The 14,513-nt window shown below is 50.9% G+C and overlaps 3 protein-coding genes across 5 annotated transcripts in view; 2 read left to right on the forward strand and 1 right to left on the reverse strand.

Annotated features, from left to right (window-relative positions):
• The window catches only part of prdm10 (PR domain containing 10), a 20,717-nt gene extending 15,203 nt beyond the window's left edge, over positions 1-5,514 (forward strand). Inside the window, exons 16-22 of the mRNA XM_041242531.1 lie at positions 1,504-1,704; positions 2,232-2,375; positions 2,532-2,702; positions 3,637-3,777; positions 3,911-4,061; positions 4,373-4,479; positions 4,826-5,514. Of these exons, the coding sequence (XP_041098465.1) occupies positions 1,504-1,704; positions 2,232-2,375; positions 2,532-2,702; positions 3,637-3,777; positions 3,911-4,061; positions 4,373-4,479; positions 4,826-5,014 (1,104 nt within the window). The 3' untranslated portion in view covers positions 5,015-5,514. The remainder of the gene's footprint in view (positions 1-1,503; positions 1,705-2,231; positions 2,376-2,531; positions 2,703-3,636; positions 3,778-3,910; positions 4,062-4,372; positions 4,480-4,825) is intronic.
• A 1,404-nt stretch (positions 5,515-6,918) lies between these two features.
• On the forward strand, positions 6,919-13,238 carry LOC121309546 (serine/threonine-protein kinase Chk1-like). Of its 3 annotated transcripts, none has more exons than XM_041242528.1 (10): positions 6,919-7,069; positions 8,271-8,345; positions 8,653-8,876; positions 9,724-9,788; positions 10,262-10,331; positions 10,733-10,921; positions 11,333-11,437; positions 11,837-11,929; positions 12,198-12,297; positions 12,860-13,238. In XM_041242528.1, the coding sequence occupies exons 1-10, from the start codon at positions 6,969-6,971 to the stop codon at positions 13,224-13,226; spliced, it is 1,389 nt and encodes a 462-aa protein (XP_041098462.1). In that variant the 5' UTR covers positions 6,919-6,968; the 3' UTR covers positions 13,227-13,238. The 3 variants fall into 3 exon arrangements, with proteins under 3 accessions (XP_041098462.1, XP_041098463.1, XP_041098464.1); XM_041242529.1 differs by having other exon boundaries at positions 12,863-13,238; XM_041242530.1 differs by having other exon boundaries at positions 6,960-7,035.
• Positions 13,239-13,355: 117 nt separating this feature from the next.
• On the reverse strand, positions 13,356-14,285 carry LOC121309548 (late embryogenesis abundant protein B19.4-like; the record flags this gene model as incomplete). The annotated part of the gene is made up of 1 exon (XM_041242532.1): positions 13,356-14,285. A coding segment is annotated over one exon (532 nt), but the record flags the coding sequence as incomplete, so codon positions are not given.
• Between the last annotated feature and the right edge of the window lie 228 nt (positions 14,286-14,513).

Below are 14,513 nucleotides of genomic sequence, written 5' to 3' on the forward strand. Positions count from 1 at the left end.
GTCTCCCTGACTCGCTGCCTGCCTGCCTCTCTCCTCTCTGCCTCTCTCTCTCTCTCTGCCTGTCTCCCTGACTCGCTGCCTGCCTGCCTCTCTCTCTCTCTCTGCCTGTCTCCCTGACTCGCTGCCTGCCTGCCTCTCTCTCTGCCTGCCTGCCCTCTGTCTGCCTGTCTCCCTGACTCCTGCCTCTCTCTCTCTCTCTCTGTGTCTCCCTGACTCGCTGCCTGCCTGCCTCTCTCTCTCTCTCTGCCTGTCTCTCTCTCCCTGACTCGCTGCCTGCCTGCCTCTCTCTCTCTCTCCTGCCTCTCTCTCTCTCTCTCTCTCTGCCTGCCTCCTGCCTCTCTCTCTCTCGCTGCCTGCCTGCTGCCTCTCTCTCTCGCTGCCCTCCCTCCAATCTCCTCTGCCTGCCTCCTGCTCTCTCTCTCTGCCTGCCTCTCCCTGACTCGCTGCCTGCCTGCCTCTCTCTCTCTCTCTGCCTGTCTCCCTGACTCGCTGCCTGCCTGCCTCTCTCTCTCTCTCTGCCTGTCTCCCTGACTCGCTGCCTGCCTGCCTGCCTGCCTCTCCCTCTCTCTGCTGCCTCTCTCTCTCTGCTGACTCCCTGCCTGCCTGCCTCCTCTCTCTCTCTCTCTGCCTGTCTCCCTGACTCGCTGCCTGCCTGCCTCTCTCTCTCTCTCTGCCTGTCTCCCTGACTCGCTGCCTGCCTGCCTCTCTGACTCTCTGCTGCTCCTGACTCGCTGCCTGCCTGCTCTCTCTCTGCCTGTCTCCCTGACTCGCTGCTGTCTCCCTGACTCGCTGCCTGCCTGCCTGCCTCTCTCTCTCTCTCTGCCTGTCTCCCTGACTCGCTGCCTGCCTGCCTCTCTCTCTCTCTCTGCCTGTCTCTCCTCTCTCTGCCTGCCTCCTCTGACTCTCTCTCTGCCTGCCTCCCTCTCTCTGCCTGCCTGCCTGCCTCTCTCTCTCTCTCTGCTCTCTGCCTGCCTGCCTCTCTCTCTCTCTCTCCTGTCTCACTGCCTGCCTGCCTGCCTCTCTCTCTCTCTCTGCCTGTCTCCCTGACTCGCTGCCTGCCTGCCTCTCTCTCTCTCTCTGCCTGTCTCCCTGACTCGCTGCCTGCCTGCCTGCCTCTCTCTCTCTCTCTCTCCTGTCTCCCTGCCTGTCCTGCCTGCCTGCCTCTCTCTCTCTCTGCCTGTCTCCCTGACTCGCTGCCTGCCTGGCTCTCTCTCTCTCTCTCTCTCTCTCTCTGCCTGACTCACTACCTGTTTGCTTCTTTCAAAGAGTGTTTTTATGAATAAGTTTTATATTCATGAAACGGTTCTAGAGTACGGTTGGTTTGTTGAACTAAAGTCAGTTTCATTAATGTCCAAAATGTGTTTTATTACACGTGTGAGTGCGTGTTTTAGTTTAGTGCGCACGGTTGTTTTTGTCAGCTATGCTCCCAGTACCAGAGGCTGGAAGGACAGGACAGGTCCCTGGTAGGTTCTGGTGTCTAACGCTGTGCCGCCGTGCCCACAGGTTTACAAGAGCGCCAGCAAGCGGAAAGCCCACATCCTGAAGAACCACCCCGGCTCCGAGCTCCCTCCCAGCATCCGCAAGCTGCGACCGGCCGGCCCCGGGGAGCCTGACCCCATGCTGAGCACCCACACCCAGCTGACCGGCACCATCGCCACTGCCCCGGTGTGCTGCCCACACTGCTCCAAGCAGTACAGCAGCAAGGTGAGGGCTGCCGGCATCCAAAGCATTCAGCACTGCCACAGGTCACAGTGTTCACTGCATCCCTGTGCTTAGCCACGCCCCCTCGCAGCATGCATCAGCCACTGGTTCCCAACCAGCCCTCTCTGTCCCTCTAGATCCATTCCAGTTCAGATACAGACCTGGAATTACTTCACTCAACCAGCTACGGGTCAGCTGATTAGTTTTAGGAGTTGACTGGGATGGACCTTGAGGGCCAGAGCTGGAAGCCACTGGTCTGAGTGAATGTGTCCCGTGTAGGGCGTGCCGTATTCATTAGAAGAAGTTTTGTATTTGCCTCATTAACACTAGAAAAGCTTGTCGAGCGAAAATGGATTTCAATTTTTCAATAAAAGCCAGTTGATTGAATTGAAAGCCTTTCTATCCAGACGCATTTTAGTTACAGATTTGCACACGTGCGTAACCTCTAAACCCCCAGTCTTTATAAATGACAGCCCACTATGTTCTGTGCAATGAATGCAAGTGAACTGAACCCTGCTTTCCGCTGGCAGACCAAGATGGTGCAGCACATTCGGAAGAAGCACCCCGAATTCGCTCAGCTCGCCAACGCCATCCCGGCTCCCATGGCAACGGCTGTGATCAGTGGCACGCCCACAGTCATTACCACGGATGGGACCACCACGGAGGCTGTCGTGGTAAGAGTGTGAGCGGCACGCAGCTCTGGGGAGCCACTTCACCCCGGCACTACCTCTATAACCATGCCCTTGGCAGGAGAAGCATTCTTTGCTGGAATACTTCATGGTGATCAGAGCAGGACTTCTCAGTGTGTCTCTTCTCTCCTGTGTGTCCAGACTACAGACCTGCTGACCCAGGCCATGACAGAGCTGTCCCAGACCCTCACCACAGACTACAGGACCGCCCAGGGAGACTACCAGAGGATCCAGTACATCCCAGTGTCTCAGGGCACTGGGGGCCTGGCCCAGCCCCAACACATCCAGCTGCAGGTGGTGCAGGTAGCACAGGTGAGCCAGGGGCAGAGAGGAGTGTTATGCACTGGGGATCAGACAGGGGAGCCAGGGGCAGAGAGGAGTGTTATACACTGGGGATCAGACAGGGGAGCCAGGGGCAGAGAGGAGTGTTATACACTGGGGATCAGACAGGGGAGCCAGGGGCAGAGAGGAGTGTTATACACTGGGGATCAGACAGGGGAGCCAGGGGCAGAGAGGAGTGTTATACACTGGGGATCAGACAGGGGAGCCAGGGGCAGAGAGGAGTGTTATACACTGGGGATCAGACAGGGGAGCCAGGGGCAGAGAGGAGTGTTATACACTGGGGATCAGACAGGGGAGCCAGGGGCAGAGAGGAGTGTTATACACTGGGGATCAGACAGGGGAGCCAGGGGCAGAGAGGAGTGTTATACACTGGGGATCAGATAGGGGAGCCAGGGGCAGAGAGGAGTGTTATACACTGGGGATCAGACAGGGGAGCCAGGGGCAGAGAGGAGTGTTATACACTGGGGATCAGACAGGGGAGCCAGGGGCAGAGAGGAGTGTTATACACTGGGGGTATGTGCTGTGCCATGTCTAAGTCCTGCCATGGAGCAGAGCTGTTTGAAAGAGTCATACGGATGAGCAGGCAGTTCTTAATGACCCATGGCATCAGTACAGCAGTAATGGTACAGTGTAAGGTTACTGGTTTAATTTTGGAATATTCGTGTTTATTCACAGTCCTGTCCACACACACACACACACACATCAGTGCTGGGCACATGTAGTCTTGTGCACAGGAAGGCTGCTGTGATTTATTGTGCCCTCTATTGGGAGTGCTGCTTGCTATGGTTTACCTGTGTGCATTACCAGTTTGTTCTAGTTTTGCAATGTGTTGTAAATGCGTGTTCAGCATTTAGGGCAGTTGAAAGAGAGTGTAAGTGTCCTGGTGTGTTCTTGCCCTGCCCAGGCATCCTCCCCTCATCAGTCCCAGCACTCCACTGTGGATGTGAGCCAGCTCCACGACCCTCACAGCTACACGCAGCACGCCATCCAGGTGCAGCACATCCAGGTGACTGAGCAGGCAGCCTCCGCACAGACACCTGGGCAGGTAAGCACTGGAACACAAGAACCGCTTGCCGTCGGGTGCCAGCGCTCTCCCTAATCCTAGTGGCCCTCGGCGCTGTCCAGTTTCCCAACGCTCCAGCGGAATTGAGAACCATGTTGCTGTGTTCCTTCCCCAGGTTGCCGGGCAGCCTTTAAGCCCCTCCTCCCAGCAGAACCCTCAGGAGCTGAGCCCCGTCCACATGCAGAGCCACACGCTGCAGTCACAACAGCAGGGGGCAGTGCAGCACACGTACCTGCCCAGCACGTGGAACTCCTTCAGGAACTATTGTGAGTGTCGTTGCAGCACTGAGCGCACAACAGACTTAAAACCTATTTCTATTTACAGCCTACTTTATTAATTTATGGATTGATTCTTAATCAAGTATTTCTTATATGTTTTGCCCTCTGTAAGAAGGTGCTGTAATTTATAGCACTTTTTATATTGGCTGCAGCAGTTTGAATGTGTGTAGTTGGAGCTGCAACTTGGTTCAGAGGTAAGATACAAAATGAAAGCCTGGAGCAGAGCTGTGAACTGAGCTGTGCCGTGCCTGTGTGTAACTCCTCTCCTCTCCTCTCCCCTGCTCTCTCTCCTCGCTCAGCCTCGGAGATTCAGATGATGGCGATCCCTCACACGCAGTATGTCATTGCCGAAGCGGGCGCTCCGGTGTCAGCAGTGAACTCTGGACAGGTCAAGGCAGTGGCACAGGTCAGGCAGGGCAGGGCTCTCTCCGCAAGACAGGGTAGACGGGGGTTCGAAGTGGCTAACGTTACAGTAATCAGTGAGTGAGGGAAGTGATTCAAACACAGAGGAGGGAAAGGTCCGGAGTTTTTACTTTACTCACAAATTGAATGTTTTGTTTTTTTCCATGAGGAAACGTAGTCTGTTCTGTGTGTGCTTATGATCATAGATTAATGAAATCATTTCCATTGCTTTTAGGGAGCTCTGGATTCAAAGCTATTGTGACGTAACCCTGCTAGAAAAATTTGAAATAAATATGCTTTGATTTTTCTTACAAGTAATTAAAACTCACTCTCTCTCTCTCTCCTTTCAGACTCACTACGTCATTTCCGAGCAGTCGGATCTGGACCCCAAGCAGCAAGGGGTACCCCAAAACACGACGTCCGTTCACAGCGAGCCCCTGGATCAGCAAACTGCTAATCAGCAGCAGACCACCCAGTACATCATCACTACAACCACCAATGGGAACGGGAACAGTGAAGTGCACATCACCAAACCCTGACACGCCCCCTGGAGTCCCAGAGCTTGTGCTAAGCTGTGAAGAGATCTCTGGCTGGGACCTGCTTTGTTAATACATTGTACAGAGAAAGAATGAATGTATGTATTTATGTAACACTCTGTTACGCTTCTCCGCCAAACCTTCAATGTGAATTGCAGTGATTACTTCTTCACAAGCACGGCGCCCTGCAGAGTTTGGACCGCGGCTTCAGAAGAATCACAGTGGACACACAGAGATCAGCTCGACCAGGACCACATTGATTTATTGTAATGGATCATAAGAGTTGCTCTGTGACAAGGTTTTCAGTAAGCAAGGTTAGAGGTGCAGTTTGGTAAATCCAGGATCGCAAAGACAGGTTGTAAATATTTCTGTAAATGTACAGCGGGGCACAAACCACAGCGTGAAGTTTCCAATGTCATGTAAAAAAAAAACCTATTGGCAAACTGTTCCCAACACAACTGACAAACACCAAGCCCTGCAATAAAAATGTGTGTTTTTATTTAGATTTGTGTTTTTGTTTTATTTCTTCATTTTAATTTCTAGAGCAAAATGGTTTTTCATGGAAAACGTCTCCCAAGGTGTGTTAATTCTCTAGGAGATATTTGTTTGATTTGAGCGGCCAGATTGAAATAATGTTTGTGTGAGAGGCAAAAGCGTCTTTACATCCAACCAATCAAGCAATCATGCAATCAATCAATCTATATTATATAGCGCCTTTCATAGTGGACCACCATCACAAAGTGCTTTACAAGATGCAGTAACAAGAAAATCCATACTTCAAATACAGAGAAATGCATAATACACGATATACAGTAAAGAAACACAATACATAATACATGATATACAGTAGAAAGTGCAGAATACATGATAGTAGTATAATACATGAACTAGTACACTGAATGCAGTGGAAAGTGCAGAATGAACTAGTACACTGAATACAGTGGAAAGACGCTGCTGGAAGCGAATCTGGAGACGGGTTTATTGTGTTGCCTTAGCAACGATGGCTTAACTGAATCAAAAGACGATCCTCCACAGTGGTGAAAAGGAATCACGGGCCCTCCTCACAAAACTTTACAGAGGACTGGTTTCATTTTCTGTTTTGTTCGTCTTTAGAAACATTCCCTTCGGCAAAACATTGCTGTGAGCCATCTTTAAAGCACTTCAACAGAAGCGTTAATGCACTTGAACCTTGATTGCATTATTCAGAATGGGGGCTTTGAACAAACATCCTGAAGTTTTTTTAAAGGGGCTCTGTGCTTCCGAAGCAGGCTTGTCAGTGTGCCCGCGTTTGGCTGCGTTGACGGGCCAGATCTCTTTGAAGGTGGGTTGCTTGTTTTGGTCTCTACACACTGGTTTAAGTGGTTGTTTTGAAGTCCGTTCCCCCAGTGCAGATGTAGACACTCAGCTCATGCGGTCCATGCCGAATCTCTCTGCTGATCAGTTAATACACAATACTGAGGTCAGCATAAGACACGCAATCGCAGCGTACCTCGCAGCTTGCGCTTTGGTTGAATGGTAGATTCATTAGTCTTTGAACCGCATCGTTTGTCGATTTGCGTTCAGATCTGGCCTTTCCACTCAATACACTGGGCTGAGATGGAAATTCATTATACCCCGATTAGCACTTTAGTCTCCCCGAGCATTACTTTGCTGGAAGGTGAGAGACTCTTTCTAATAGAATCACACACACACATATATATTATACAAAAATGTATTTTTAAACTTGCACTCGGAGTCTCCCTGGCACAGTATAATGACCACGCTGCACAATATTTTAAAGCTGCCCGGAACAGCAGGCGGCGCTGTCACCGCTGCGATGACGTCACGTGAAAGTGCTCTATCGCTTAGCGGCGTATTCTTATTATTGGATGTAATTCGGTTTCCAGGAAGTGTGCGGTTTGCAGCGGAAGGAGCGTCGGAGGGGGGCGGTCTGGCTGCAGATAGCGCGCCAAAGTGAATGCATTGCTGGGGAGAGAAGCGGCGCAGAGGATCTGAACAGACCGGGGATGTGAGGCGCTCTGCCGGTAAACAGAGGCTTGCAGCACCGGGGGAGACACGGTGATTTAAGACATTCAAGCATAAGAGATGTTGTTGTAATGTTTAAGTTAATTTTATTTTGAGCAGGTGTTTGCTGCGCCAGGGTTAAAGTTTTTAGCAAATTTCAAGTGGGTTTGAGACGAGGAGGGGGTGCAAGGGGTAAAGTATGTGACGTACTGTAATAAAGTCAGTGTATTCAGAAAATAAGGGCGGTGTGAAAATTGATAACAAAGGAACAGAAATCTTCACACAGGGGCGTGGAGTGAGACAGGGCTGCAGTCTGAGCCCCACACTTCAACATCTGTATCAACGAGCTGGCCTCAGTGCTGGAGCAGTCCTGCTCTATACAGGTGACCTGGTCCTGCTGTCACCCACAGAGCAGGGTCTTCAGCAGAGACTGGCACTAAGCCTGGACAAGACCAGAGTTATGGGCTTCCAGGAAAAAAAAGCCTCAGGGAAACTGGTACCGCTTCAGTCTGGTCAGCACCACAGTGGAGCACAGCACCAGTTCCACCTACCTGGGTCTGGCCATCAGCGCATCAGGGAGCTTTAACCTGGCACTGAATGCATCAGAGAAATAACACTCTGGGCTTTCTACACCATGAAGAGGAAGCTGTATAACACGAATACCCCCCAATAAGAACGAGGCTTCAAATATCTGAAAGTGTCATTCGGCCCATAGCCCTGTATGATAGTGAAGTGTGGGGTCCACTCACAGAGCAGGACTATTCAAAGTGGGACAAACAGCCAACAGAAATCCTGTGTGCAGAATTCTATAAGAATATAATATATGTACCGATAAATACAGGGAATGCCTTTACCCAGCACTAACCGGGGAGAGACGAGGACGAGCACGCTCATCCTCTGAAACGTGTGCCCTCAGCTGTTAGTTTGTTTATTTACCAGTGTTCAGTTTTACATAGCACCTCTATTTAATTATTCCTTTTCATTATTTACTTTTGAGATTGATGTTCATAATGTCATTTTTACATCATGTACTGTACTTTGTAACTGCTTTGACAGTACCGCTAATGTTGTCATGCCAATAAAACAACTTTGAATTTGACAGACACACACACACACACACACACACACACACACACACACACCAGTGTAGACATGATTGAGATTTCAGCAGAGCTTGTCAAGGCACTAACAGTGCAGAGTCGTGACACACACAGTGTGTTATACATTTCTCTTGTGCTGTGTGTTTGTGTTCTAGATCTCTGAAGATGGCAGTGCCCTTTGTGCAGGGCTGGGACTTGGTGCAGACTCTGGGAGAGGGATCGTATGGAGAGTGAGTATCAGCACATTCACGTGGCCTTGTAATGAATGTCCCTGCACAGCTCTCATCTCTCTCCCTCTCCCTCTCTCCCCCACTCTCTCATCTCTCTCCTCTTTCTCCCACTCTCACTCCTCCCTCACTTTCTCCCCCACTCTCATCTCTGTCCCTTTCTTTCTCCCCAACTCTCTCATCTCTCTCCCCACTCCTCTTACTCCCCCTCTCCTTCCTCTTTCTCCCCCATTCTCTCATCTCTCTCCCTTTCTTTCTCCCCACTCTCACTCATCTCTCTCTCCCTCTCCCCTCTCCCCCTGCCTCTCAGGGTGCGTCTTCTAGTGAACAGGCAGACGGAGGAGGCTGTGGCAGTGAAGGTGGTGGACACGGCGCGGGCGGCAGACTGTCCTGAGAACATCAAGAAGGAGGTGTGCGTCAACAAGATGCTGTCCCACAAGAGCATCGTGCGCTTCTACGGGCACCGCAGGGAGGGCAGCGTGCATTACCTCTTCCTGGAGTACTGCAGCGGGGGAGAGCTCTTCGACAGGATCGGTGAGAGGGAGAGGGAAGTGTGCCGCTAGCAATGGTTAGCTTCACTAGCATGGGTTTGGAGGCTCTGGGGAGGGGTTAGCTACACTGTAAGCAGGATAGATGAGGAGGGGAGAGCATGGGGTTGGAGGCTCTGGGGAGGGGTTAGCTAGTACGAGGTGGGACTCTTTATAGCAGGGTGGCCAGCCCTGGCTCTGGAGAGCCACAGTCCTGCATGTTTTATAGGTAACCCTTAATCGTCAGTTTCAGAAGACTTGGAACTATTACATTTGGACTAGTTCAGCAGAAACATTTAAGTAGTAATTTGTTCAATTATGTAATTTAGAGATAATTTGGAAGTTTTACACTTGAAAACTTGCTCGAAAACTTGCTCAATTGATCAACAAGTTAGTCCTGAGAAATGGAAGATTGAAGGGGTTACCTGTAAAACCTGCTGGATTGTGGCTCTCCAGGACCAGGGCACCCTGCTACGATACGTGAGAGGAGGGGAGAGAGTGCTGGGAGGGTTTAGCTAGCACTGGAGAGGAGGAGTCTGTGAGTGTGTCTGTCTCTGTGTTTCTCTGTGTGTATGTGTCGTCTCTGTGTTTCTCTGTCTGTTTGTGTTGTCTGTCTCTGTGTGTGTGTCTGTCTCTGTTTCTCTGTCTCTGTGTGTGTCTCTATCTCTGTGTTTCTCTGTCAGTGTGTCTGTCTGTATGTGTCATGTGTGTATACAGCAGGGCTTGACCCTCACTCTGACTGTGTCCCTGTGTCTGACAGTAGTGTAGGAGAGCTGTGTGTGTGTGTGTGGCTGTGTCTGTCTGTATATACACAGTGAGGCTGACCCTCCCCTCACTCTGTCTGTGTCTCGCAGAGCCTGACGTGGGGATGCCCGAGATGGAAGCACAGAAGTTTTTCCAGCAGCTGATCGCAGGAGTGGTGAGTCTGCTTTGTGATCCAGCTCTGATAGCTGGAGTCTGCTTTGTGATCCAGCTCTGATAGCTGGAGTCTGCTTTGTGATCCAGCTCTGATAGCTGGAGTCTGCTTTGTGATTCAGCTCTGATAGCTGGAGTCTGCTTTGTGATCCAGCTCTGATAGCTGGAGTCTGCTTTGTGATCCAGCTCTGATAGCCGGAGTGGGCTGTGTGATCCAGCTCTGATAGCTGGAGTCTGCTTTGTGATCCAGCTCTGATAGCTGGAGTCTGCTTTGTGATCCAGCTCTCATGGCTAGAGTGGGGAGTGTGGTCTTCTAGTAGAACTGACAAAGCTTGAACTCCGGAGTTATGTAAAGAACTGTGTTTTGAACAATTTAGTGTAATTTTGTTACTCGTCGTTTAAGAAAAGCAAACAAACAGTATTGTGAATGACCAGCTCTCGAGTCCCCCTGACGTTCCTGTTCTGCCCCTCTCTCAGGAGTACCTGCACAGCATCGGGATCACGCACAGGGACATCAAACCAGAGAACCTGCTCCTGGATGAGAGAGGTAAGGACGGGGCCCCTCCAGACCCAAGCTAGGAATCTGTATCTTATTTTGACACTGTGCAGTAAAACTGCCTGTGCAGTGTGCAGTGCTGGTGTGACATGAGCACCCTCTTGTGGCTGGTTTGTGTATGTGCATCTCCTTTTTCTCTCCCTTTGTCTTGCTGCTTCCTTCCTTTCTCTTGTTTCTCTCTGTTTTTTTGCAAGGGCTGTTCATAGTTCACTTTTTTAAGTTTTGTAAATTTTATAATCTATCTCTCTCTCCCTTTCCCTCCCTCTTCAGAAACTTGAAAGATCTCTGACTCGGGCGGCACCGGTACCGCACAGAGATAAGGAAGCGTTCAGCTGATGAAGTTTTGTAAATTTTATAATCTATCTCTCTCTCCCTTTCCCTCCCTCTCTCAGATAACCTGAAGATCTCTGACTTCGGGCTGGCCACCGTGTACCGGCACAGAGATAAGGAGCGGCCGCTGATGAAAATGTGCGGCACGCTGCCCTACGTGGCGCCCGAGCTACTGGCGCACAGCTCCTTCCGAGCCGAGCCCGTCGACATCTGGTCCTGCGGCATCGTGCTGACCGCCATGCTGGCTGGAGGTATTGCGCTGCAGCTCTGTAGACTAGGAGAGCCGGGCTGGAGAATAGGATAGCGGTCCTGCACATTGATGCTGAATCATTGGACTCCTTTAAGACTTGACAGAGATTTGATCAATCAGCTGCACGAGATACACAGCAAAGGGTTATAGCCTCTGAATAGGACCCACTGGAAATGTATGTAAAATACACAGGCTTTCAGCACCTCGCAGGTCTCTTCTTCAGGTGAGAAATGGAAAGCAGCACAGAAAATTTCTAATTTTTCTAATTTTGAGAAATCTTTTGTGTTGTTGATCGTGAAGACAGTTTTTATCGAAGCCCCTTCCTTCCTCTGCATTAATAGTGCTAGGGCTGTGTATCGTTCCCCTGCTGCACACTGTGTAATGCACTCGTTGGGTTTTCATGCTGTTTCAGAGTTGCCGTGGGACCAGCCCAGCGAGAACTGTCAGGAGTACGCAGACTGGCTGCAGAAGAAGACCTTCTTGAATCCCTGGAAGAAGATCGATGCAGCTCCGCTCAGTAAAGCACTTTCACATTCACACGCTTCCTCTAGAGTGGACTCGGCTGCACGAATCTTCCTTTATTACTGCACTTTTATGTTTGTGTCTCTCAGATGCTGCGGCAGGGATGTGCTTTCTGTTCAGAGCATGCTGCTGCTTTACCTCCTGAGTAACTCTTTTTAGTAACTCACTGTCTTCTGGGGCAAAGCATGTTACTGGTTACGGGTTACTGTCAATAAGTGCAAGACTACCAGAAAATTTACATGCCAAACAGATATCCCTTGAACTAGCTCGCTTTCTCTGTCTCCTTTCTTTGTTTCTTTCTCTGTTTCTCTGCCTGCTTCTCATGCTCTCTTCTCTCCCTTCTCCCTCCCTCCCTCCCTCCCTCTCTCTCTCTGTCTCGCTCTCTGTCTCACAGGCCTGCTCACCAGAATCCTGCAGCACAAACCAGAGAAGAGGCTCACCATCCCAGACATCAAGAAGGACCGCTGGTACACCAAGGTGCTGAAAGGTAAAGGAACAACCAGCTACTCAACTCTTCCCAGGGATCAAGACTTGTAAAACGATGCATACCAAAAAGAAGTTTCTTAGTCATTAATTCCCCTTGCTTTCTGAAGTTTTCCCATGCACCTACCTTAGTTAACCCCTGGTTTGCCATGTCTGTTAATATGCTTTACCATACCTCGCTACTCTACAATGCTTACCTATGCTTTCGTTTTGCTGTCATGTTACTAGTGCAGTTCGATTTGTGTTGGTTTTTTTTGGACTGTGTTCTGTAGGGGTGAAGCGCTCGAGAGTGACCTCCGGAGATTCTCCGGGCTCGCTCAGCAAGCAGATCCGCTCGGACATGGACCTGTCTCCACTGAGCAGCCTGCGCAGGTGAGCATTGTTCAGACAGGGTCACCAGGATCCCGGGGGGGTGTGACGGGGTAAGGGACCGCCGGTCTCGTCTACTGTGCTCAAGCAAGATTTTAACAGTCGTCCCCCAGAGTTGTTTCATCTAGCATTCCTTTCTCCTCGCTGGAGGCGTTTGTCGATTTTTGCCCAGGAATTTTGAAATTGTCAACCTTTCCAGGGATAGAACTAAGATTCCTATTGCATAGCGGTTTCACCCATTCCAGGTTTTACTACGAGCTTGATTGGCCAGAGTGTTTAGGTAACAAGCTCATGTGTGTCCTGATTCAAACTCGTAGCAAAACCAGGAATGGATCAAACTGCTGTGCAGTCGGAGTCTTGTTTTCATCCCTGCTTTGTAAAGGTCATTTGTTTGTGGCTTGCAATCAAGCAGATTATTGCTTGATTAACAGTCGTAAAAGGAGTTGACAGTTCACCCTAAGCAATACATTAAGAGCAGCAAACCAGGGCAGAGGACACAGCTCGAAATGAAGTGGAGATAGACTTTCTTTTCTTTCTCGTCTCTCTCTCTTTCTCCCCCCTTCAGCAGTGATGACAGAGTCAAGTTCTCCAGCTCTCAGCCGGAGCCCGTGACTGCCCTGTCCTCCTGGGACCCCAGCCCCTCCTGCTTCAACGCCATCGTCCAGCAGATCAGCTTCTCCCAGCCGGCCTGCCCTGAACACATGCTGCTGAGCAGCCAGCTCATCGGCACCCCAGGCTCCAGCCAGGTACCCAGCGCCATGCTGACCCAGCGCGTCACACAGACCCGCGCACTGAGCCACACAGCCATCGCGCCACACAGCCCCAGCGTGCCACACAGCATCGCGCCACACAGCCCCAGCGTGCCACACAGCATCGCGCCACACAGCCCCAGCGTGCCACACAGCATCGCGACACACACACTTCATAACTAATTATTCAAATGAAAGGAGTTCAAGTTTGTTTCATGCAAACAGTCGAGAGTGGTGACAGGCGTTTTGGTTGGTGCCTGCGTTGTTTATACACTCAAAACCAAGATAACCTTGCTTCCCTGTGTCCTGTGTGTTACTGCCCTGAAGAATGCACTCGCTGAAACATTCATCTGCTTGACTTTGTTTCTCATAGTTTCACCTCCTCGCTGAATACAGCACTGTTTGTTTTCTAGATTTGTTTCTTGTAGTTTCTCCTGTTGCACTGAAGAAGACGCTGGGCCCCTTGCTCTCGTTTCTTGGTGTTCTGAAGGCTCCGCCTCCTCGTTTCACCCCCTTGCTCTCGTTTCTTGGTGTTCTGAAGGCTCCGCCTCCTCGTTTCACCCCCTTGCCCTCGTTTCTTGGTGTTCTGAAGGCTCCGCCTCCTCGTTTCACCCCCTTGCCCTCGTTTCTTGGTGTTCTGAAGGCTCCGCCTCCTCGTTTCACCCCCTTGCCCTCGTTTCTTGGTGTTCTGAAGGCTCCGCCTCCTCGTTTCACCCCCTTGCCCTCGTTTCTTGGTGTTCTGAAGGCTCCGCCTCCTCTTCACCCCCTTGCCCTCGTTTCTTGGTGTTCTGAAGGCTCCGCCTCTTCTTTTCACCCCCTTGCTTTCGTTTCTTGGTGTTCTGAAGGCTCCGCCTCCTCGTTTCACCCCCTTGCTCTCGTTTCTTGGTGTTCTGAAGGCTCCGCCTCCTCGTTTCACCCCCTTGCTCTCGTTTCTTGGTGTTCTGAAGGCTCCGCCTCCTCGTTTCACCCCCTTGCTCTCGTTTCTTGGTGTTCTGAAGGCTCCGCCTCCTCGTTTCACCCCCTTGCCCTCGTTTCTTGGTGTTCTGAAGGCTCCGCCTCCTCTTCACCCCCTTGCTCTTGTTTCTTGGTGTTCTGAAGGCTCCGCCTCCTCGTTTCTTGGTGTTCTGAAGGCTCCGCCTCCTCGTTTCACCCCCTTGCCCTCGTTTCTTGGTGTTCTGAAGGCTCCGCCTCCTCTTCACCCCCTTGCCCTTGTTTCTTGGTGTTCTGAAGGCTCCGCCTCCTCTTCACCCCCTTGCCCTTGTTTCTTGGTGTTCTGAAGGCTCCGCCTCCTCGTTTCACCCCCTTGCTCTCGTTTCTTGGTGTTCTGAAGGCTCCGCCTCCTCGTTTCACCCCCTTGCTCTTGTTTCTTGGTGTTCTGAAGGCTCCGCCTCCTCGTTTTACCCCCTTGCTCTCGTTTCTTGGTGTTCTGAAGGCTCTGCCTCCTTGTTTCACCCCCTTGCTCTCGTTTCT

This window comes from Polyodon spathula, unplaced genomic scaffold (assembly GCF_017654505.1).
Source record: "Polyodon spathula isolate WHYD16114869_AA unplaced genomic scaffold, ASM1765450v1 scaffolds_1312, whole genome shotgun sequence".
Classification (NCBI taxonomy): Eukaryota; Metazoa; Chordata; class Actinopteri; order Acipenseriformes; family Polyodontidae; genus Polyodon; species Polyodon spathula.

What these genes read in the sequence shown, in the direction of transcription:
- LOC121309546 (XM_041242528.1), top strand. Translation starts at nt 6,969, where the DNA reads ATGCATTGCTGGGGAGAGAAGCGGCGCAGAGGATCTGAACAGACCGGG. An exon ending in AGCAGCTGATCGCAGGAGTG is followed by an intron (nt 9,789 to 10,261) that starts GTGAGTCTGCTT and finishes CCCCTCTCTCAG; the next exon opens with GAGTACCTGCACAGCATCGG. An exon ending in GATCGATGCAGCTCCGCTCA is followed by an intron (nt 11,438 to 11,836) that starts GTAAAGCACTTT and finishes TCTGTCTCACAG; the next exon opens with GCCTGCTCACCAGAATCCTG.